The sequence below is a fragment of the Notamacropus eugenii genome, chromosome 2 (genome assembly GCF_028372415.1).
Source record: "Notamacropus eugenii isolate mMacEug1 chromosome 2, mMacEug1.pri_v2, whole genome shotgun sequence".
Taxonomy (NCBI): domain Eukaryota; kingdom Metazoa; phylum Chordata; class Mammalia; order Diprotodontia; family Macropodidae; genus Notamacropus; species Notamacropus eugenii.
In genome coordinates, this window is record NC_092873.1 from 78,853,464 (window position 1) to 78,878,022 (window position 24,559).

General features: G+C 49.7%; 1 protein-coding gene across 8 annotated transcripts; it reads left to right on the forward strand.

Annotated features, from left to right (window-relative positions):
- Positions 1 to 247: 247 nt before the first annotated feature.
- DLG4 (discs large MAGUK scaffold protein 4) lies at positions 248 to 23,776 on the forward strand. 8 transcript variants are annotated; one of them, XM_072641255.1, is made up of 21 exons: positions 248 to 764; positions 9,882 to 9,947; positions 13,784 to 13,837; positions 14,029 to 14,079; positions 14,377 to 14,501; positions 14,713 to 14,882; positions 15,014 to 15,150; positions 15,275 to 15,419; positions 15,814 to 15,952; positions 16,148 to 16,304; positions 16,585 to 16,687; positions 16,859 to 16,973; positions 18,197 to 18,373; positions 18,797 to 18,833; positions 18,963 to 18,990; positions 19,107 to 19,154; positions 19,321 to 19,422; positions 19,863 to 20,035; positions 21,218 to 21,327; positions 22,662 to 22,753; positions 22,863 to 23,776. In XM_072641255.1, exons 1-21 carry the CDS (start codon positions 735 to 737, stop codon positions 22,967 to 22,969), a joined length of 2,166 nt encoding a protein of 721 aa, XP_072497356.1. In that variant the 5' UTR covers positions 248 to 734; the 3' UTR covers positions 22,970 to 23,776. The 8 variants fall into 8 exon arrangements, with proteins under 8 accessions (XP_072497356.1, XP_072497353.1, XP_072497354.1 ...); XM_072641252.1 differs by having other exon boundaries at positions 612 to 764; positions 9,882 to 10,046; positions 14,020 to 14,079; XM_072641253.1 differs by having other exon boundaries at positions 612 to 764; positions 9,882 to 10,046.
- The last annotated feature ends 783 nt before the right edge of the window (positions 23,777 to 24,559 follow it).

Genomic DNA, 24,559 nt, shown 5'->3' on the forward strand with positions numbered 1-24,559 from the left:
TTTCTTCTTGCGTCTCCGTGACTCTGACTGTGCCTGTTTTTCTGGCTGTGACCTGTGTATGTTTCTCTCTTTGTCCTCATCCGTATGTGTGTGTCTGTGACTCTGCCTTCATCTCCTCCTTCATCTCCATCCTCATCCCCGTGTATCCGGGCTCCCCCAAGCACTGAAGGAGTTAACCTCCCTTGCTTCCCCCCCCATCCCTTGCTCCCTCCCTCCCTTCCTCCCCCCTCTTCCTCTCTCCTCTCTCGCCTTCCCTTCTCAGCTCCTTGCTCCCTTGGCCGTGGCTGCCGCCTCCAACCCCCCCTTCCCATTCCCCCTTTCCCAGCTGCCAAGAGAGACCCTCCCTAGCCTCTCTCTCAAGACCCCCCCCATCCCAGCTTCTCCCACCCCTTCTTCCCCTCCCCCTCCCACCCCAGCTCATGTCTCAGCCTCCGGCCCCTGGGGCTTCAAGCCCCTTGCGCCCCCACCCTTCCTGAGATTGGGGTGGGTACCCCCCAAGCTCTCTGCCTTCTATTCGGGGGACCACCTTTTGGGGCCCCTCTTCCCCTCCCTCCCACGCTTCCCCTCTCTTTCTCTTCTCCCTCTCCCTTCCTCCCCTCCTCACCCCTCCCCCCACCCGCCCCCCCAAAAAAAGTGGGGTACGGAGGGGGGAGGGGGGAGAGTTGGCTGAAGGGGGAATGAGATCCTAATGAAGTCAGAGCCCCCCACACGCCACAGCGTCCAGCCCCCCAAACATGGACTGTCTCTGTATCGTGACAACCAAGGTAAGCAGGATATTGGGGGGGTGTGGAGAAAGGGGTGTCAAAAGGCTGATATCTAAGGGGAACAGAGTTTGTAGAGAGGTACCAGGTAGGCCTTATCTGGAGCCTAGGGTCCATTAGGGAAAGATCAGTAGAAGTAGGGTGCTTAGGATTTGTCTCCCCGGATTGGGGAAACACAGGCATATAGATAATGCAGGGAAGACTGGAGGCAGCCATGGGGCACCCTGGAGTGATTCCCCAAGTGTCTATATGGAGCACAAATGTGGGGGGGGTTCTGTGGCTTGGGGGGAGCCTGGCAGTTTGGAATTTGCGGGGGACATGGGGGATGCTTATCTTGGGGGAAGCCTGGCTCATACTGGAAGAGAAGTTCATGTTTTAGGGGTGGAGGGGTCTTCAGGGTGGGAGAAGGCAGGCTTGATTTTAGGGACTCTAGGTCAATTTTGGGGGAGAATGAGAGGCCTCGAGAGATACTCTTGGGTTTGGGGGAATTGCTTAAAGCTCATTGGAAGAATATTACCACAATTTGAGGCCATACTTATTTTGGGGGATCACTCAGTATGAGGGTGACTGGGAGTAGTAAAGGTTCAGTGGGTCAAGGCCTGAGACTGGGAACCATTTTAAAGAACCAATCTAGAGGAGGTTAAGATTTGGGGTGCTATCTCACTGGGTCCCCAACTCTAGGACAAGGAGAAATCTAAGAATCTGAGATGGGCTTACAGGAATTGGCTGATTTGGGGCATCATGCGGGTGATGAATTTGGGAGACCCTCAAGCAGGTGTTCTCACTCCTCCTTTGCCTTTGCCCATTCACTTTGCTCTAGCTCTCACTCCTGTCCCCAGCAGGAGAGAGAGGGGAGAGAAAAGCAGATGGAAAGACAAACTCCAGACCTGCTCAACCAGGCTCTTAAGGGGGAGGGATGTGAAGGACACCCTGGATTTGGAGGGTGACCCCCCCCCCCCCCAGACCAAGGAAAGGATCTAGGCCTTAAGGAGTTGAATGGGGCTTGGGATGGAGGCAAACTGAAGGTAGGCAGAATGAGGGGGAGTAGTAGAATAGAAGGGGACTGGGGGCGGTGGGGGAAACTGGGGGAGTCAGAGAGAAAGCTGAATGTGGAGGGGCCAGTCTGTGAAAGGCAGAATGGCCTGGGTGGTGGTGGTGGGGGAAGGACACCTGGCTTCCTCATGGGAGAATCTGAGATTTGGGGGTTAGATGCCTCTGTAGAGGGTTAGGCAGGTAGCTGGCTGGGAGGGTGGGGAATAGGAGGGACAGGAAGTGTTGGCTGGGGGAAGCAGGGTCTGGGTGAGTCATAGGATGGGGAAGGGGTTATATTTAGTGGGAGCTACAGCATCTAGGGGGAAGGCTACTCACATATCCCACCATATGCACATGGATGTTCATGTGCACATGCTGGCATAGAGTTGGGCCTCAGGAAGATACAGGATATGGGAAGGACTTCATGGAAACCAAGCCTGGATGCCTCTTAGTCTTAGCATCTGCTATCCCACCTCACACCTTTACCTTTCCCCCCACATATTTTTTGGGGGCCTTTCTCTGGGGATCTTATCCTGGATTCATTGTTTTCCTGTTTCTGCCACTTTTTTTTTCTGTTTGTCTTTGTGTCTCAGGGCCATGTTTTATGTCCTTGATGTCCCCCCCACCTCCCCTCATCTTGTTCTCATGTTTCTCCTGCCATATTCTCCCTTCTGTGTCTCTCAGTCTTCCCCCTTTCCCCCCTCTGCCCTTTCCCAGGGCCAGCACTTTGGGGACACAGGAGGGAAAGGCCTGAGCAAACAAGGGACACTTGAGGACATGCTTCCTTCTCTCCCCCTCCCCTTCCCCTCTTTCCCTCCCCCTATGCCTCCCTTGGTGATGTTTCCTATAGATACAGGCAAAAGGAAAGATCTATATTGAGGTGTTGGGTACAAACCCTTTCTGAGAGCATGGGAAAATAGGCATGAGAGAAGAAAGAGGAGGAAACCTGGGCTTGTAAGATGTTCACTAAGTCCAGGGAAACAGCCTCCCTTTATTCTGATCTAGAACTGAGCCAACAGCCAAGAACGTTGGTGCCATAGGGTCCCTACAGAGAGGAGGAAGGGAGATTGGACACATAGGTGGCTCAGGGGAAAACAGGAGATTTCTTTGCCTCGAAAACTTTTCAGCGCTGGTGAAGGTGGGACTCCAACTCCCATGAGTCCCTGGGGTAGAAGGCCCCTAAGTACACTAGAACTGTCGCCCTGGGCCCTGTCGGGAGTCGTAGTCCCGGCCAGTCCACGGGCTCCGGGGTAGAACAGGGGAGGCCGGCAGGGGACGCTGTGTCCCAGCACTCTTCGGCTTGTGCTGAGTACACTGGCTCCTCGCCCTGTGGAGGCCTTTACCTCTGGTTCTCTCCCATAGTCTATTTACCCTGACGCCGGTTTCCATCTCTTGTTTCTATCTCCTAGTCTGTCTGTCTGTCTGTCTGTCTGTCTTGTCTGTCTCTCCCGCCCCCGCCCCCAACCCACTTGCCTCCCCCTTCCACCTCCTAGTTCCACCTCCTATTTCCCTGCGCTGGCGCCGTTGCCATGGTAACCGGCGACGACTAGAGCGGCTTGGCAGGCTGGCGGGCGGGGCCCACGGAGGTTGGGGGCGCGAGCACGGGGGCGGGGCCGTGGGGGAGGGGGCGGTTGACTTTGGCCAGAGACCCGGACGCGAAGCAGTTAAACCCTCCGGGCGGCCCTAATTGGGCAACTCGGGCACGCCGGGGGCGGAGTCGGACCGGCCACCAGCCCTTGCTTATTGGCCGAGATGGGCGGGGCGGGGTTGGAACGGGGGATGGTGGGGGTGAGGCCGTGGGAGCGAATGGGGATGGAGGCGTGGCCTCATGGAGGGTGGTGGGCGGGGCACTGGAGGCCGAGTTAGCCGCCTAAGGGGCGGGGTTGGCCCAGGAGGAGGCGTGGCTGGGTCCTAATTAGAGAAACTTGGAGGCGGTGGGCTTCAGGGCAGCTGAGGGCAGTAGGGTCTTTGGGAGAGGCACTCCGGCAGTGGGAGGCCTCACGCCTGGGCTACCTAAGATGGAGGTCTGTTCAGATCGAATCAGACACCCCTCCCACCTATCTCGTGTCCCTGGGAGACGGTTGTCAAGGCAATGGCAAAGTCCTTGATTGCCGCGTTGCTAGGCAACAGGAAACGGAAAATGGAGGGAAAAAAGGAAATGGGGGTGGGGTGGGAGGCTGGAAAGAATGTTGCCCCCTGCTGGAGAACTGGGAAGTTTGTACGATTTTCCCCGCTTCCCCTTTCATCCCCAGATCGTGGACCCAAAGATCCTGATTCCCCCAAGCAGCCATCACTTTCAGGAATTCATGTCTTCTTTCATTCAGAAGCTTTTCTCTTTCAGGGAAGGAAGGAAATTGGGGCCAGGGTTGACACTTTGGTCCACGAGGAAAGCCGAGCAAGGGGGATGAGAGATACAGGGTATGGCTGGGTACAGTATATCTTGGGCATAATCGATTAGCTGGAAGCTTGACTATTGTCTGAAATTTAGTGGTTCATTTTTAAGGTGGGTAAGAAAAGATTATTCGGGGAGGGCAGGACCCCAGAAATCCAGGAGAGGACCCTGTCCTTTTAGGGTGCCCTTCCCTGTGTTACATTTTTCCTGACTTGGGTTTTGGGGCATCAATGAAGTTTAAGGGCATCTATTAGATTAAAAAAGTCATCCAGACCAATATTTGAAGCTTAAAAAACAGTGGGAGCCCTGGGTGTCCTTTTGGGGTCTGTGGCTAACTATATCGATGGTGGTGAGTAAAAAACCGATATGATGGCGCCAGATTTTGACAGATGCCTCTGCTCTGAGGCATTTGAGAGACACCAGAAAGCAATTTTTTAAACCAGAAAGCAAATTTAAAGTAATTGAGTCTGAGGGACCTGGAAAATCTGGGGTTCAATGGGAAGTGTTTTGGACAACTCCCTTGGAATCTGATGGCAGTTTTGGGCATTTCAAAAGGTTTGGAGAAACGACAGCTATCCATTTGAGGCATTCACTGAAGGTGAACTTCTGGGATTTGAGAGCATGTGTAGCTTTTGTTACTAAATTTTGGAGGAGGCAGAGGGCTTTAAGGATGTTTCCTTTTAGGGATCAGGGGAAAGTGTTGAAACTAATCAAAGGCAAATATAACACCACTCTCTTCCCCCAGTCTGTCCCCAATATGGAGGGGAATTGTATAAGTAAGGGGTATATATCTCTAGAAGTTTAGGAACAAAGGGGGAGAGTTTGGAAATGTCCCTGAAATTCACTTTTGAGGGAGTCTTGGGGGAGGGGCAACTGGATTGCAGTTGTAAAGGAGGAAGTACCTCTATATTAGAAAAGAGTTAAAGTCTCTGTAAGGCAGTTAATGATAAGTTGCTTTGTACCCTGAGTTAAAGTAGGTGATTTTGTATTAGAAAGTTGGAAACGGGCCTTTCACAGAATTCAGATAAGAAAGTCCCCCAACACCCTGGGGACCCGAATTTGGAATTTACAAGGGTCCTTGATTAAATTACAATGCAATTTATTATACTCTGGGTGTTACACTACGGGTGACTAATTCTGTGCTATATTGGGGAGGGAAGACTCTCGGGTTCTAAGAAAGCTGAGGAAAATTTGATGGGCATGGATGGCTTGAGAGACCTGGAGTTTTTTGAGGGAAGCTAAACGTGGAAGGATTAGCCCTTGCTACTGGACCTGGGATTTCATTGCTGTAGGGGCCTCCCACCCCGCCTGCAGACCCCGCACGTGCTCCGCAATTGTAAATTGGCCCTGGGCAGCAGGGGGTCTGACTTAGACAGGGTCACACAGCTTCACGTGCCAGGGCTGGCCATCCACTGGCGCTGCCTCTGGCAGTTTGGAGGTCACTCTCCATTTGAGGTTTCCCTGGGCAGAAAAACTTATTTTGGGCAGGGGGAGCTAGCGGGTGATGGGTCTGGGGGTTCAGCAGTGGTGCGGGGCCGCAGAGAGGCTGGTTCAGGACCCGTGGACCAGCTGTGCCCGGGAGGGAGGTTTCTGGAGACTGCTCGGAGATGGAGGGGGGGGGAAGGAGCGGACCAGAGAGGACTGCGGGGGCAAGTTCTGAGGATGTGTGGACTTGGGGCGGAGTTGAATAGGGGCGCCCAACGGAAGCAGCAGCCTGGGGGACCCGCAGCCGGGAAGGCAGGAGGGGAGCGCTTGGCTCCGGGGGGGGTCTCTCCTCACTCCTCTCCCTCCCCCCCCCATGACGCTCTCCCGCACTGCGCAGGCGCTGCTCTCCCCCCTCCTCTCCGGCCGCAGCCTCCAGTTGCCGGCGCCGCAGCCCCCGCCCCTCCCCCTACCCTGGGACCCCCCCCCCCCTAATATCCCACTCACCCTTCCCCCATTATCCCCCTCCCCTCCTCCATGTCGGCTCGGAACAGATTCGCCTCCATGTGTCTCTGCGTGGTACGTGCGGCGGGGTATGGGCTCCCGGCCCCCCTCCCATTTTCACGACCCCCACCCCGAATCTCGGGGTGCAAGCTTCAAGAGCATCCCTTCCCCTCTACTGGGCACAGGGTCCCGAGGGTGGACGTTCCTTGGGGATTCTGCCCTCATTTGCTTTCCTTTCATGCCTGGGGGGCTGGGGAGGAGGGTCCCAAGGGATGTGAACCACAGAGCCCCCTTTTCACGTCCTTTTCAGTTTTTATCTAGAGTCTAATGGGGGGAGGGGGTGTAAACATCTGCCCTGGGCCTCAGAGATGGTGAACCCCAGTGGGATTGGAGCAGTGACCCTCCCCCCATCCTGTTGTACTTCCTTGGCATCTATATTTTTTGGATTCAAACCATAACCCCAGATTCATATGCGTGGCCTGAGGGGTGAAGGGTCTCAAGGAGAAAGAGCAACAAGGTCCTCTCTCCCACTCTTGTTGCCCCTATCCTCCAGTAATTTGAGGATTCCAGCCAACCCTCCCCGCCTCTTGGTAAGGGTGAGTTTCAGAGAAATGAGAGCAATGTCCATTTTTTAAACTGCTTCTTGGTATTGGGGGCATAAAGGCTTCCCTCCTACTCCCATATTCACTGCACTTCACTGAGGCTTCAGGAATGGACTTCCTCTTCCTTTCACCCCAGATGAACAGGCATTTTTTCTTCCTGTTCCCCCTATTTTTTTAGCCTCGTATATCCTCAAATTCTCTGGGTACTGAATGTTGTCACCAACCTCCTTTCTTCATTTATCTCCAGTGTTGACATTTTGAAGGGTAGTGTATTCCCCAGTCCTAGACGCTTCCTTCCCTTAGGCTGTTCTATTCCTGGGGTTGAGGTGAGGACTGCAGAGATAAAAGTTTCTAACCCCTTCCCCCCATCCCCTACTCCTCAGTTTTAGAAGGCATCTTTGGAGTATAGTTCTCATACTCAGTTTACAAGATTTTAGACAGTTCCTTTTGTTTTTGCAGCACCTAATGATAAACAAAGATGAATTAAATCTTATGGTCCTATAAAGCTTCCTCCCCTTTTCTGTTCTCTTATTTTAACTGTACCCCAAATATTTTCATGGGAGAGGAGTATTATCAAACCAGACATTTTGGGGATAGTTAAGATTAATAATTCAGTCGTGGAGGGAATATTTTTAAAATGGTTTGAGAGATTTGTTACCCACACATTTTTCCATTCACTTACCTAAAGATTTTTGGTGTATGCAACTGGAGCTGGGGTATTTTCTTGGAGTTGAGTATCCTTCCTAAGTCTCAGTCTGTGGTCCAGACTGTACTGAGCTTTTATGACTGGAACTTTTCTGCACGATTCCCCCAAATTATTTGAATGTTCCCTATTTCTAATTTATCAGAAGATTGATTTTTTTTTTTTATTCCCTTCATGGCATGTCCCCAGATTTGGTGCTCAACTATAGCACTCCCTAAAATTCTCAAAACCATATCTCAGTATATTGAAACTGTCTGAATAAGGGCACTTTAGCTTCCTTATTCTCTAGTTACACCCTAAAAAATCGTGAGATGCTTCTCAACAGGAAATGAATGACATCTTATCCCTTTCTTTTTTCCTTTCCAATGTATCCTAAACTTTATTGAGATTCAGCTTTTCTTTATCATTTCCTGAAAACTTTTCCCAGGAGGAGGATGCTTGGTCCTCCGAATACACTTACCCTCAGATTTACTCAGGAACCTAACCCCAGAGTCTGAAAGTATTTGAGCTTGGGGATCAAAGGACACCCAAAGAGCTTGGGGAGGCTGCTTCTTAGGAAGGGGAATTAATCCAGTCCAGTGGAATCATTCATGACCAGATCTGCCCAGTTCACATATTGGATGACCCAGAGGTAGGATGTCTCAGAATTAGGGAGGACCAGATAGAACCTTTCACCACCTTTGTGAGTACAATCAATGAGAACTACAGTGAGGGACAGGGAGAATAGAATTGAAAGGAAGAAAAGTTGGGGAGGGCAGAGCCGGGGCAGAGGAAAATGGGGAAAAGAGAACACTATACCCTCCCCACACATACATACATACTTATCTCCATCTTTTCCCTTCCCCTGTCTCTACCTCCAGTTAGTTTGATGTCCTCCTTTAAACTAGAGAATGGAAAAAGAATAAGAGTCTGATGGGAGGATATTGATTCTTCTCAAAGGTCCTTTTCAACTCTTTTCCCAGCCTTCACACTCCTAGCCCATAAGTAGCCCAAGCTGAATCCAGTTGTCCTATAGACTTGGGTCTATGCTCCTCGTTCTCTATTGCCATTTTTCTCTTAACCCTTTCCCAGGAATAGCAGGATTGGTTGATCCCACAACTGAGGCTGTGGGTGGGGGTGAAGAGGTACAGGGAGTGTGTTGTTGGGGAGAGCCGTTTTAATGCCTGGGTCTGAATCTGTGACCTTTGCAACCGAAGAGTAAAAGTGATGCTGGTTGGGGAGTGCTATTACATACTTCCTATCTGGAATGTTGGGTGTCTTAGAGCTGTGAATGACTCCTAGCTTTGGACTTGCAAAGTGGGCAAGGAAATGTTAGTGTGATCTGAGAATGGAGAGAAAGGCTCTTTGAGCTGTAGGAGATGGAGGCAGAGAGGAGAGATTTGTATCAGTGAACAAGGGCTGGAGAAGCTGGAATATTAGGGGCAAAGAGGGAGCATGGGATTAGGTAATAATCAATAAACTTTAAGTTCCTGCAAGATGGGACTTTAGCATAAGTGACTAAAAGCATAATTTAGGACATGGGGGGCTGAGAACTCAGCATAGGGGCATGATTGAAGACTGAATTGGAAGGGGGGGACTGTAAGAACTGAGAAAATGGGGATTGAGGACTGAGAGGCTGGTGAAATGAATTTAGAATAAGGAGGCTGAAGACCTGGAAGGTTGAGGGACTGGGGACTGAAAACAAGATTTAGGGAGTGGGAGACTTGGAAAGAGGAAAATCTGAGAACTGTATACAAAGAGATTATAAGACTGAGGGAGTAGGGACCAGCCCTAAGGAATAGTTGAAGAATTAAAGGGTTACTGAGAAGATGAGAAACATTTCAATTCAGTAAACATTTAAGTGCCTACTGTGTACCAGGCACATAGTATAATGATAGAAGGCTGAAAGAATGGGAAACTGGAGACTGAGAGGATAGTAAGTTGAATATTGAGATGAGGAGCTAAGGAAATGAGAGAACTGTAAGAACTGAGGAAATAGAAGGAATTGGGGGCTGAGGATGAGGGATGGAAGGCTGGAAAACCAGGAACTGAGGGAATGGGAAACAGGACTTAAGGGATGGCGATGTTAAGGCAATTGGGAACTGAGAAGATGAGAAACGGAAGGTGGGACACTGAGGATTTGGGGGACTGAGGACTGATAAAGGGGTGACGACACGGAGAGGGTTGGAAAGAAGTACCTGAGGAGGTGAAAAAATAGTTCGGAGAAGTGGACAGTGGAACTGGAAACTGCGAGGGGCAGAGAGAGTTGTGCATCGAGAACAGAGGGAAAGATGGCTCAATGTTTGAGGGAAGATGCTGAGGGAAGGTTTGGGGTGTGGACACTTGTACGTGCCTGGGCTGGCTAGGAGCAATTAGATCTGGGTGGAGGGAGGCCAGCAGGAGGGAGTGGGACGAGGAAAGACTGGGGAATCCCAGGTACCTGGAACTGCCCTGTTACCTTCACCTTCCCTCCCCCTCATTCCCAGAAATACCGCTATCAAGATGAAGACACGCCCCCTCTGGAACACAGCCCGGCCCACCTTCCCAACCAGGTAAACGCCCCCGAGCTGGTGCACGTGTCGGAGAGGAACTTGTCCCATCTCGAGGCCGTCAGTGGGGTCGTGGGCCACGCCCACCTCTCCCCGCTCAAGGTAGGAGACCCAGGTGGCCCCCTCCCCCGTCCCTTGGAGCTTTGGAGCCGCTGCCACCCCCCCCAAGGGCCGGTACGGGGGAAGAGAGCCAGGGTGGGGGTCGGGGATGGGAGAGGCGGCTTCCTGGGTCATGGGGAGAGCAGCGGACTCTGGAGCTAGACAAGGAAGGGAAATGGAAGTTAGGGCTTCTGGTTCCCCAGAAGGGGAGAACCCTCCCAAGTGAGGTAGAAGAGTTGTCTCGTTCACATTAGGTCTTCCCGTGCCACAACCCCCACCAACACACACAGAGGCAGCACAGACTCCATAACTTATTAATGCTTCCATTAATGCTTTATCAACTCCATTTCAGTTTGGCAGAGCCTTTTCTTCCTTCTTTCTTCATTTCTCCCTTCCTTTCTTCCTTCTCTAAGATTTTCTAACTGTGTTCCTTGTCTTAATGTACCTCTATCCCTCTCTCTAGTCCATATCCTGTGTCTTTGTCTGTCTCTCTCATTTTTTAGCCTGTTTCTGTCTCTTTCCACCATTGTCTCAGTTTTGTTACCCTTTTCTATCTCTGTCTCTTTCTTCTTCTCCTCAAACTTCCTGCCCTGTTTTTCCTCCATTCATACTCTCCCTTTCTCACTCCCCTCCTAGGTGCCTGCTGCTATATTTTCCTTTCCCTCCTGCAAAGTTCCTTCCCCTTTCCTGATCTACATTTCTCAAATTCTCAGACTGTATCTCCAGTCCTCAACTCCCCTGGACCCCCATGCCTTGTATTAGTCAGGCTGGGAGCACTGGAGGTGGGGGTAGCAGGATCCAAACAGCCCTACTCTCTTTTCCTACCTTTTCTATCTATTGGTGTGTTTGTCTCAAGGAGGAAGAAGTCTCTCATAATTGTTGGGCTCAACCCCCTAATCTAGTAAAAGGGTATTTTGTGTCTCACAGGAACTCTAATCTCATACCATACCCCCGGTTTCTCCATCGCTTCTCCCTTCTTCTATCTGCCTATGTCATGTCAGATGATACAGACTAGGGGTAGTGGATGATTGAAGGTTCATGCTGATGCATTCCAGTGGGTTGGTTGTTAGAGGAAAGAAGGTACTGGGGACTGGGAGGAAGGTGGTGGTATGCTAAGTTTATGGAAAGGGTGTTTTATCTGTTTGTTTTATACAATCAGGTTTAAATGACTTGCCCAGGTTCACACAGCCAGTAACTGTCAAGTGTCTGAGGTCACATTTGAATTCAGGTCCTCCCGACTCCGGGGCTGTGCTCTCTCTGCTGCTAAACACCATTCAAGGAAGGAGCTGAGCCTGAAGTAGGGGAACCTGAAGAAAGGATAACTGGATGAGACTAATCCCAGGGAGCTGGAGGGAAATAGATCATCATAGTATCATAGACAGTAGAAGGAACCCCAGAGGCCATCCAGTTCAAACTGGTCCTTCCCCCCCCCCACACACTTTACAGATGAGGAAGTGGAGGTTAAGTGACTTGCCCAAGGTCACATAGCTAGTACATTGAAATCCTACTCAGGATTTGAACTTAGATCTTCCTGACTGTTAAGACCAGCATTCTGCCCACTATACCACCTTGCTGTCTTAGAGGGGTGAAGGGCAGGAAGTGGCAAGGGTCAGGAAGACAGGGAGTCTAGTAGAGGTGTAGAGTTTTGGGTCTTTGGTATTGGGAAGTCAGAGACAAGAGTAGTAGGGAAGGGAAAGACTCAGGGAAAAGAGAATTGGGATGCTGTGAGAAGGATGAGGGCAAGGTTATTGCAGAATTTGCTTCTGTTGAGAATAGCTAGGATTAGGAATGGGAGCTGGTAGAGGGAGATGGAAAGGATTTAGCTGGGAGATGAGATGCTACATGTTACCCCTCTTCTTTCCCTTAATTATAAAAGGAAGCACTTTGTGGGTCTGGGCAGAAGTTAATATAGAAGGGCATGGAAAATAGGATGGGGCTACTTGGCTGAATGGAGCCAATTAGGTAACTGAGAAGGAATTATATTGGAAGGAGTATGTAAAAGGTTAAGGAGTTAGAGGGAAGGAGGGATTGTGAGTGCAGGTTAGGTAATCGCTGTAAGGGATAGGGATAAAGGTTTGGGAGAGCAGGACATGGGGATGGACAACTAAGGACACAAGTATATAGGAGATTCAAGGGTTAGGAGAGCAAAAGATGGGGCAGAGGGAAAAATAGGAATTTAGAGTAAGGGAGCCAATGGCATGGAGGTGGGAAGATGGATGTGTTTGGGTTGGGGGTTAGAGATCTAGGGTAGATGATAAGAAAGAAAAATGGAATAAGAAATGGGGAATAGAAGGCTGGGATTATGGGATGAGAGTTTAGGAGTAGAGGGTATGAGATGTGAGATAGAGATATAAGTTGGAAAATGAATGGGAGATGGAGAATATAGAGGATGGAAGAAGGGAATGTAAATGAATAATGGGAACACAGGGATAATGGATAGAGATGGAGGATGGGGATGAATGGTGGACCACAGGAAATACTACTGGGTGGGAACCTCGGAGATGGGGATCATATGGAGGCTATAAGAAGACTTGACAATAGATGGGGTAGGAGCTAGCTTGAGGAGATCCAGGAGATGTGCACTAGGGTTTGGGCAAAAAACAGAAGACAATAGAGGAAGCACTCAGTCTTCTTCCTTCCTTCGTCTCAGTTGTGGGTGCAGGTCCTCCCTCCCCCTTGACACCCCGAGGCCTTACCTTGAAGAAGAGTGACATCAGGGAGAAATTTAGCTCCACTTTCTTCCTGTGTTAACTCTTTCCTTGATAGAGCAGGGAGAAACCATCTGAGCAAGAACTGGGATGTCTTTTACCATCCTCCCTGTTCCACAGGAGCTGGGGAGGGATTGGGAGAGAGATGGGGAGGAGGGCACGAGTGAAGATAGGACTGAAAAAGATTCGAGATGTGTTATTTCAGATCCTGGGCATGAGAGATACAGCTGTGGAAGGGAGAGGGCACTCCAAAGGAGCCTCCTTTGAGACTAATTGTTTGTTCCCCTCTCATGCTCATTGCTTCGATAACAGTTAGTAATATGGCACTGCCAAACCCACGGGGACGGAGTGACCCTGGGTCCCCAAAGGGAAGGGGTGTGATTAAGGGAAAGAAATTTGGAGGAATTGAGGATTCAAGGGAAGACACCTGGAAATCCTTGGATTCCTGAGAGATAGTTGGAAAGGGGACATTGTAAGTAATGTCTTGTCTCTGAGACCCTGGTTGTATATCAATGTGTGTAGTATGAGAAATTCTCTTCTGTTCCCCTATGCTTGTTCAGCCTTACCCTCCATCCTTTGTTCTCCTTATATAACTTTTCCCCTCCCTCTCTCCTTTAAAAGCTACTTCTTGTGGATACATTATCTCCCTTCACCAACTAGCAGCCATACACAAACAACGCACACATATGTAGGTGCACACATACAAGTGCACAGACTACCTTAAGTGTTGGAGTGAGAGAACCAAGACTCCCTTGAGACCCTCTAATCTCCCTATCCTTTTTTGGAGTTTTTAGATATTCAAGGACTTCTAGAATCTGTCAACCAGATGGACATTTCTTGAGGGTTCCCTGAGGGAAGTGAGGAAATGAGAGCTTAAAAGCCAATGAAGGGAAAAATACCTGGGCCCATGAACAGATCTGAGGCTGTGGAAACTGGAAGAAGAGCTGGGCTAGTGGGGACCCTCCCCTCTGCCCCAGCACAAACACTCTCTGGGGTCAAGGCTTATGGTATTTTCTTCTTTCTCTCCCACAGGCAAACTCTCCCCCCGTGATTGTGAATACAGATACTCTTGAAGCCCCTGGATATGTGAGTTGGTCAGATTTAGGGGACAGGGACCTTGGGAGGGTTAGGTAGGTAGGTAGAGAGGAGAACTAGGAAGTGGAGAAAACCTAATGAGGAGGTACAAATGGAGAGGGAAAGGGAGTAGGGTTGCAGGTTACTAAGGCAGGAATGTCTGTCTCACTGTTTTGTGTTTCTGGCCTGTGTTGGAGCTGCAGGTGAACGGGACAGAAGGGGAGATGGAGTATGAGGAGATCACCCTGGAGCGGGTGAGTAAGTGCCCCTATTCTCTCTAGCTCCATCTTATTCATGCTTTTCAGACTCTTTCTTTGCTTCTTTCTCTGATTTCACTGTTTCAGCCCTCTAATTCTCTTACCTGCTAACAGCCCCTCACCTCCTAGCTCTTGTTCCTTCCTTTTTCCCCAATTCCCTTGCTCCAGGCACCCCACCCCTCCTTTTGCCCCTGTATCTTTATTCCTATTGATTTTATGGAGAGGACTCTACCAATGGAACAAGGCAGAGGTAGGAGCTGCTGATTCTTTCTCCCCTTACTCCCCTCCACCCAGGGTAACTCAGGCCTGGGCTTCAGCATCGCAGGTGGCACCGACAACCCACACATTGGCGATGACCCATCCATTTTCATCACCAAGATCATTCCTGGGGGTGCTGCAGCACAGGATGGCCGACTCAGGTGTGGAGGCCTGGATGCCTGGGTCTCTGAGGGAGAGGGGACTGGGGGCTGTGGAGCTAAGGCCCTGAGAGGAAATATATATTCAGGAGGAATGGGGGGGGGGCGGGGAAGAATCACAAATCCTAATGCTTGAGTCCCTAAGGAGAATACGGGTACTGGTGGGGGAGGGGGAAACCAAAGTTTGAAGGTCCCTGCTTCGCTGTCCTCTCAGGGTCAACGACAGCATCCTGTTTGTCAATGAGGTGGACGTGAGGGAGGTGACACACTCGGCTGCTGTGGAAGCCCTGAAGGAAGCAGGCTCCATTGTCCGTCTCTATGTCATGCGTCGGAAGCCCCCCGCCGAGAAGCTCATGGAGATCAAGCTCATCAAGGGACCGAAAGGTGCTCATTGACTTGTCACTGTGCCTCTCTTCAAGGACAGTGGCCCCCCGGTTCTCTCCTGTGCCTTGGCTCTCCCTGCTGTTCCTGCTCTCTCAGCTCCAACTCCTGGCTCTCTTCCCTTCCCTCTCCAGGGCTCGGCTTCAGTATCGCAGGCGGCGTGGGGAACCAGCACATCCCGGGAGATAATAGCATCTATGTAACAAAGATCATTGAGGGTGGGGCTGCCCACAAAGATGGACGGCTGCAGATTGGGGACAAAATCCTGGCTGTGAGTTCCCCTTTCCCCTAGCACCCACAAGCCTGACTGTGATCAGACAGGCCTTTCCTGGCTCCTCCAGTTCAGTGCCTGCTATCCTCTGATCTGGTCCCTCTCTTTGTTCTCCCCTTTCTAGGTGAACAGTGTAGGGCTGGAGGACGTGATGCATGAAGATGCTGTGGCTGCCCTGAAGAACACATATGATGTCGTCTACTTGAAAGTGGCCAAACCTAGCAACACCTATCTGAGTGATAGCTACGCCCCACCTGACATTACCACTTGTGAGAGCCCCCCCGCCTGACATCACCCCTTATGAGAGTCTCCTGTGTAGCCCAACATCACCCTCTGCCCCCTCCCAACTCTGCAATCTCTCCCTGTGAGAATCCCTAATATACCTGCTTTTACCTGTAAGAATCTTCCAGACCCTGACATCATTCCCTGGGAAGCAGCCCAACATGACTGCCTGTGAATGCATCCTTTTCAGTTCCCTTGACATCACCTTTTATGAGAATCTCTCCTTCTCCAAATCCCTTGATAACACAGCTTGTAAAACTCCCCCTCAAAATCTATAATCTAAATACCAAGAGGCTCCCCAGGGTGGTGAAATAGGATGGGGGTGGGGGGCTTCCCTTCCCTGAACCACCTGCCAGGCCTCACGTCTATGTCTCTCCCCAGCCTATTCCCAGCACTTGGACAATGAGATCAGCCACAGTAGCTACCTGGGCACTGATTACCCACCAGCCATGACACCCACCTCCCCCCGTCGATACTCCCCGGTGGCCAAAGAGCTGCTGGGAGAGGAGGATATTCCTAGGTGGGGAAAGACCAGATACCTGGAATCCTGAGTGAAACTGAAGTTGGGAGGTGGGGAGAAAAAAGGAAGGGTCTTGGGGCCAGAATCTTGAGTACCTAGAGGAGCAGGGGAATTCGGATGGGCACTGATGATTGAGAAGTCCTAGGAGATGACTAGGTTGTGTGGTTGTGACCCCTGTACCCTCCATCCCTACAGGGAGCCACGCCGGATTGTGATCCATCGGGGCTCCACAGGCTTAGGGTTCAATATCGTTGGGGGTGAAGATGGTGAAGGCATCTTCATCTCCTTCATTCTTGCTGGGGGTCCAGCTGACCTCAGTGGAGAGCTTCGCAAGGGGGACCAAATTCTCTCGGTGAGGGCATCAACTACCCCATCCAATGAAGCTCCTGGTTGTTAAAGAGGAAGTGCTTTGGGAACCCATGAATCCTGTAACCTAATCATCCTTACAGACTCTGTAGCAGATACATAAGACTCTACTTTCCATCTCAGTTTGACACCAAGGCTCCCTGGTAATAGACCCTGGAAGTCCAGCCCTATCCCTGAGGCCAAACTCTGAGGTCCATAGGGATCTTTCTGGCAATATGACCTAGTTAGACCCGAGTGACCTTCATCCAATCCCTCTCTCTCCTCAGGTCAATGGTGTGGATCTTCGAAATGCTACCCACGAACAAGCTGCTATTGCACTGAAGAATGCCGGCCAGACTGTCACTATCATTGCTCAGTACAAACCAGAAGGTAATCATTCAGGAATGATAGAAAGCTAAGGAGGTGACTCAGGTCATGCCAATGAAAGGAACAGAAAAGAAGAGCTGGGGTGGATTGGGAGGTATATATATAAGTGACTGTCTTTGGACGAGGCCACAGGGGCATCAGCCTGTGACAGAGAGAATTCTCCTCTTTTCTCAGAGTACAGTCGATTTGAGGCCAAAATCCATGACTTGCGGGAACAGCTAATGAACAGCAGCTTGGGTTCTGGGACTGCCTCTCTTCGGAGTAACCCCAAACGAGGCTTTTATATCAGGTCAGAGTTTGGTCCTTTTTCTTCATCTACACCCCCTTCACCCTTTCATCCGTCATAATTTCATATCATTATTTCCCATGCCCTAGCTGTTTTCTTGTCCCTCTGTCTTCACGCTTCCTCCTGCTTTCATCTTCATTGCAACAATAGGCACTTCGCTGGCTTTCATTTCCCTTAAGGGCTGGGCTTTCGGGGGTGGCATTCCAGGGAAAGGAAACCTGAGCAGAGGCACGGAATGCCTGGCTCAACCTCAGTCAGGGAAGCATCAGAGCTGGGATAGCTGAAATGGTCTGGCTTCTCCTTCTACCATGTGAGGCTGCTCTGTCTTCTTCACGTTTGTACAGTTTTCAAAGCACTTTAAAATGTATCATTTTATTGAGTTCTCACAACAATCCTGTGAGCTCAGTAGTATAAAAGCTATTTTCCCCATTTTGTAGATGAAGAAACCAAGACCCCAAAAGATGATGTGACTTGCCCAAGGTCATACAGCTGTAGCCCCCCCTTCATGCAAGCCTGTTTCCACTCTTCCACATTGTCTCTCCATCTACCTTCCTGTCCCAGTCACCTGTGTTCTGATACCAGATCATAGCCCAGGCTCCATTTTCTCTTTCTAGTTTTTCATCCTTTCTTCCTTCTTCTGTAATTTATTCACCCATCCTTTCACTATCTCTCATTCCCCTGGCCATTCTTCCTGTTCCCCGCATCCCTTTCACTTCCTCAGGAACCCTCCTGGGGCTCTCTCATCTTACCACTCTCTCACACTGCCCTTGTTCTCTCACCCCAACGCTCTTTCCAGTCCCTCGTAATTATCTATCATTGCTTCCATTAACCACCCTGCCCCAACCCTCTCTTCCTATGATTGTCCAGCTGTCTATCCAAACATTTTCAGCTGGAGCTTAAGCTAGGTGGCATAGTGGATGGGATGCCAGACTTTGATTCAGGAAAAGCTGATCATCAGGCAAATCTACTCCTCAGGCTCAGTTTCCTCATCTGTAAAATGGGGATGCTAATAATAAAGGGTTTCATAGGGCTTCTCTGAGAATCAAATGAGATAATGTGTAAAGAACTTTGTAAACCTTAAAGCACTAACGCAAGCGCTAGCCATTGTTGCCCTCATTCCCCTAATCTGCTGATTTACTTGTATCCCACTAGACTCTCTGCTTATTTTCCAGTAAGTGTGTGGTGAGACCATGACCTCTCTTCTAACCTTCTCCAAACCCAAACAGGGCCTTGTTTGACTATGACAAAACCAAGGACTGTGGCTTCCTGAGCCAGGCTCTGAGTTTCCGTTTTGGGGATGTATTGCATGTGATCGATGCTGGTGATGAGGAATGGTGGCAGGCACGGCGTGTCCAGCCAGATGGTGAGACCGATGACATTGGCTTCATCCCTAGTAAACGGAGGTGAGTGAAGGTCCTCAGCTGACCTCAGCAAATCTGAGAATGCAGATTTTCCTGTTGGACAGATAACCCTTAGTGAAGGAAATCATAACCTTTGAACTCTTCAAAGTGGAATTCTCCCAAGCTCCTTTGTGGGTCCATAACATTCATGAGTCTTAAAGGCAGGCAGCTTCTCATTCAGAAGAGCATAGACTTCAGGGATCGTTGGATGTTGTAATATTTAGAGGCCTGAATACGGATCAAAAGGAAAGGGACCAGAAGGGACCATTTTCTATCTATTCAGAGTCTCTTCAGGATTTTTGGAAATTGGAAGCCTAGGAAAAAGGGGACAGTTTCCTACTTCTGGAGGTCAGAGGTCTAGGGAGTTATTTGAAGGGAGAGGTTAAAGTACTTATATATTCCTTTAACTCGAATTATGCCCCACAGGGTCGAGCGCCGGGAATGGTCAAGGTTAAAGGCCAAGGTGAGCTTGGAGAAAGGATGGGGAATGCTGAGCCTGTGAGAAGTGAAAAGTTTAAGAAAATAAAGCTTTTGGGGAGTGGAGGAGCTAAGGAGGAGGAATCCAGTGACCTCTCTCCCATTTTTTTCTTAGGACTGGGGTTCTAGCTCAGGATCTCAAGGTGGGTATGTCTCAAATGATGGGCTTAAATGAGGCCAGGGGTTGTAAGGTGGGTGGGAGTGGGGACAGTGGAGAGTTGGGAAGGAGGCATATCACACACCCATCTACCTTTTTTAGGTCGAGAAGACACAGTGCTGAGCTATGAGACAGTGACACAGATGGAAGGTGAAGTCTGTATTCTTTCCCATACACAGTCTCCTTTGAAAGTCTTCCTTTGGCCTCTCTTCAGCCTCTTCTCTTCACCTATTGTCCTGATTCTGTCCCCTTACCATAAGATTTCTTTTAACTCTGAAGATTTCTTTTAACTCTGACTCTGCATCTCCTTTCTCAGTGCACTATGCTCGCCCCATCATCATTCTTGGCCCAACCAAGGATAGGGCCAATGACGACCTCCTCTCTGAGTTCCCTGACAAATTTGGATCCTGTGTTCCCCGTGAGTGACTGGGCTGAGGGTGTTGGAAGTGGGGAAGCAGTATGGTATAGCCTCCAAAGATCTCCTTTCCAAATGAGCTAGTATGCCACATAATCTTTTGCCCAAGGAATGAATTGCCCCAAAAGTTGTTGGGAATTATATAGTCCGTAATCACGTGATAGCTAGGGACCAGGAAGGTGAGGGATTGCTGGAGACCATATTATCCCAAACCCTTGAATGACAGCAGCATTCTCAAGCCAGTGAGTCATTTGCCCCAAGAAATGCTGGGAATTATACTTGTCTCCCAATCTCCTACCCTCCCTACTGTCACCCCACCTCAGACAAGCTGGCTGCACAGTGAGGCCACAGAGGGTTTGGATTTTTAAGTTCCATGAAGGCAGGCCATGCAGTGGGAGGAACGGTGACTAGATTTCAGGTTGGGGTGGGGGCCTTCCTGGCAGATACAACGCGGCCAAAGCGGGAGTATGAGGTGGATGGCCGGGATTACCACTTTGTGTCATCGAGAGAGAAAATGGAGAAGGACATCCAGGCTCACAAGTTCATTGAGGCCGGCCAATACAACAGCCACCTCTATGGGACCAGCGTCCAGTCTGTACGAGAGGTGGCTGAACAGGTACCGCCCTGGGGCCTGGGCTCCGCAAGTGTCCCTTTTCCCCCCACACCTCCCCCAGCCCATCGCCTTCCTCTAGCTCTCTCGCTCTAACTGTTCTCTTTCTGTCTCTTTCCCCTGCTGGGTCTTGACTCCTTATCCTGCTCCTCTGTCTGATCCCACCCCCCACCTGCTGTGCTCCCTCATCTCCTGCTGTCCCCCAACTCCTTTGGTATGTTTTTGCCTGTTTTTCTTTCTATGTCTCCCCCTTATCCCTCCTCCTATTCTTGTGCCCTATTTCCTTTTTTTCCATCTGGTTGGTCTCTGCTTTATTTCTTCCCTTTCCTGGCTTTGCAACCTAACTCTCTCCTACATCTGCCCTCATTCTCTCTGACTGGCTGGCCTTTCTCCCTTTCAATCTCTCTCTGTTTTTTCCTTTGTCTTTCTTTCTCTACAATTTTGGGGTCTCTGCCTCTTTTTTTCTGTGTGTTTGTATGACCCATACCCATTCTTTTACTCGCTCTCTGCTTTCTCTCTCTCTTTTTGGCATCGTGTGGATACCTGTCGATGGTTCCTCCCTCTCCCATCTGCCCTCCTGTTCCCATTCCTCCTCCCTCCCATCTCTGCTCCTCCTTTCCCCATCTGCCTGCCTTCTTTGCCGTCTGTCTCTTCTTGTTTCTCCATCTGTCTGTCCTCTGTCCATTCTCCCTCTTCTTTGTCTCCTTCCCCTTCACTTTGCCTGCATACCTGTTCTATCCATCCATCTGTTCTCTCTCCTTCTTCCTATTTCTGCTCCCTCATCTTCCTCCCACCCTCTTGCTCCCTGTCCCTGTCTGTCTGTCCTTCCCCCTTTCTCTGTCATTGTCTTTTTTCTCCATTCTCTCCCTCTGTTCCCTCTGTCTGTGTTTCTTTCTCCTCATCCTTGTTTTACCTATTTGTACTCCTTTTTCCTTTGCTCTCTCTGTCATTTAATCTATCATTATTTATCCTCTACCTCCTCTATTTCTCTATATACGTTTTCTGTTCTTTCCTCCCTTTGTCTTTACTCCTCCATACTTTCTCCTTATTCACTTGTCTTTCTTCTCCTTCCATGTTCTCTCCCCCTCCGTACTTGGGTGCTTCTGTCTTCTCCTGCCCCACTCTCTCTGTCCCCACCTATGCACCCTACTGTCCTCTCCCTTCCCCCCCCCCCCCGCTGCCCCCCAGGGAAAGCACTGTATCCTTGACGTCTCGGCCAATGCCGTGCGGCGGCTGCAGGCGGCCCACCTGCACCCTATTGCCATCTTCATCAGACCTCGATCCCTGGAGAACATCCTGTGAGTACTGTCCAAGCCTCCAGGGGACAAGATGGGGGAGGGGTGTGTGAATCAGGGCATCCTCACATGCCTAATCACCGATGTCTCGGTTCCCTGCACTGCCTGGTTCCTACCCAACATCTTACTACGCAGACATAAAGACACACCAAGTGGTGGCGAGATAATTCAAGTCAATGTCAAGTTTCCAGGGAACTTTTTCTGAGGAGCAGTGTTGTCACTTGGGAATAAGGCTGTGGACCTAAGACCCTGCCTCACTCAATTCCATGAAATGCCCGTTTTTTTAGTTCTCCTTGTTCTTTCCCTAAGGATGGGAGAAGGGGTCCCAAATGCTGCTAGGAGTTATATAGTCCTGTCTGTAACCCCCTTGTTACTCCCTGTAAGCTTCAACTTCTTTCCAGTTTCGTTAGCCTGCAGAGGGAGTCAGAGAAGTGTCTGGCAGGGTAGACAGCAGGAGGACAAACAACAGCTCTTCTCTGAAACCATATGTAAAGTAAGCCTGACCATGACTGAGCAGGAAGACTTCTTCCAACTTTCCTCCTCTACCAAATAATTTTTTTCTAAAACTATTTAAGATTTCGAGGCTTGTTCTCATTAATAGCAAGTCTTTGTAGAAAGTCCCATTTTCCTTTGAGAATGATTGTGATTGTTACAGCCTTAACTTCTTTTGGGAGATCCCTAGATCTGCAATACTTTTTTTTGATACTGGTAGGTATTTTCTTTGATTGACTCATCTCTCCTACTTTAGTTCATGAATTGGAGCTTTGAGTCCTGATGCACTTTTGAGGGCAAGTGATGAACCTGCATCATCTAGATCTCTTGTGTTGACTTCTACCTCTCTAGATTTTGGGGGTTCAGAATATGGGATCTTAAGGGCCCTCTCTGGCATTTCAGGGTCTTATAGCCCCTGGACTTGGGCTATCCTGGTTTTTCAGCCATGGCAGTCATTACTCATTGTGCTTCCAAGGTCCCTAACCTGGAGCTTTCTCAGAAAAGCCTTCAGCTTTTACCACATTAGGACATAGAGCCTTGTGTGTCATATGTGTCTCTGTCCTGGACCCAAGTGCTTCTGGGATTTTAACTCCCACAGTGACACCAGAGAGATGAGGTTCTGGAAAGATTTTTGTTTGGTTGGGTTTTTTGGAGGGTATTCCTTCGATGTAGGGGCCCTGGCTCCAGAGGCTGCTGAGATGATCACTTTTGTTCATGGCTGTCCCACTTTCCCCCAGACACATTCCAAAGGCACCTCAGCTCCTTACCTACTGATTTATGCTTTTGTCACTGAGAGGGCTGGGGTCCTTACTGTCTCATTTGTCTTGCCCATCTTCTCTCCCTAGAGAAATTAACAAGCGGATAACAGAAGATCAGGCCCGAAAAGCCTTTGACAGAGCCACCAAGCTGGAGCAGGAGTTCACAGAGTGTTTTTCAGGTATGTGGGGGAATGGGAAGAAAGAGATTGGGAATTTCTGGGGGAGAGTTGGAGACACTGAGAAACCGACAACACTCCTTATCTCTTTCCTTTCTTTTCACCCTTACAGCCATTGTGGAGGGTGAAACCTTTGAGGAGATATACCACAAAGTAAAACGTATCATTGAGGAGCTATCAGGGCCATATATTTGGGTCCCAGCCCGAGAGAGACTCTGATCCCTTGTGTACCACTGCAGCCTGGACTCACCTGCCCTCCAAGGCCCCTCAGCCTGGACTCACCTGTCCAAGTCCTTCTCCTCTTATTTATTTCCTTTATGACCCAACCCAGATGGGGGGGACTTCTCTGCATGTGCCCCGCCCCCCTGAGCTGGATGCCTGGGTCCCAGGAGCACAGAGAAGCTAGGGGAGCTGGACACTTGGATTCCTGATCCAGGAACCTCTCTCCTAAAAATCCCTCTCCCCTTACCCCCCACCCCCACACACTCCCAGGACCTGGGACACCTCAGCCATCCCTTCCTGCTTCTTCTCCCCCTTCACATTCCAGAATGCAAGGGGACTAGCACTTCTGGAGCAACCCAGGCTTGGGACCTGAGGGGCCACTAGGCTCGGCCTTCTCAGCTGAGGGAGAGGCTTGAGCTCACCAACATCCCAATTTCCCACATTCCCTTGATTTCTCTCAAGTTTCTTTTTTCTGTTCTCCATTTTTTTTCTTCTCAAAGGTGGTTTATTTTTTTGGGAAGGGTGTTGGGGGCAGTCACAGACCCCCCCCCCCAACCTTCCCCATGAATTTCCCCCTTTTTCTTGCTGGTTTGCATGAGTGGAAGGTCTAACTGTGGCTTTTTTTCTGGGATTTTTTGGGGAAGGGGGAGGGACAGGGTCTGGGGAGTAGGGTATATGGGAGGGGGTGGGGAGAGGGAAAAGGGGGGTGGGCCTTGGGGAGCTGGGGGAGATTAGATATGCTGCCGCCTTCTGCAATTTATTTTTTTTTTGAGAGAGCGAAAGGAAGAGACAGATACTTGAAAATGCTTGTGGCCTGATTATTTGGGAATAGAGGGGGGAAAGGGAGGTAAATAGGGTGGGTCTGGAAATACCCATATTTAACTAAGACTTTTACCATTGCAAGGGGGTTGGGACACTGATAGAAATAGGATATGAACCTGATGACAAATGGATATGAGCAAGATGGGTTGTTGTTAAAATGTCCAGAAGTGGGCAGAGAACTTTTGGAGATGGGACCCTAAATTAATATGAGGTTAGAGTGTCCAGCCAGAAGAGTGTTAGCTTCTGGAGGACAGGACTCAGTTTGTCTGACTCTTTCTCCAAAGCACTCAAGCCCCAAGCATACTGTGAGATTGGTGATATGATCCCTGCAAGATGTCTCCAGCAGTGCATCTTGGGGTGGCCAAAATTGCTAAAATCAGGGCAGATCATTTGACTAGAGTTACTAAAGTTGATCTTCATAAGAAGGAGTCAGTATGAAGGAGGTATCTCTAGCCAAATGGCATACTTAAAGTCAGTTAAAAGATCTATCAGCTTCCTATCTCTTATCCCTCCTGTCCTCAAATCCTCTAGGAGTTAAGGTCTTTCTCCCCCACTTGGGATACTAAAGGCAAGTCATTCTGAAAAAAGGTATAATTCAACATCCCCCTTCCTGGTACCTTCTTTTCCCCGGGGTCCTGATATCTGGGTCTTATGGTGAACATCTGATTTTGAGACTCTAATGTCAGCCTAATACTTCCATGGAGGCATACATGCAAATCTCTTCTGGGAAACCCACTTCCACTGGAGTCCTCCATTTAACTTTAG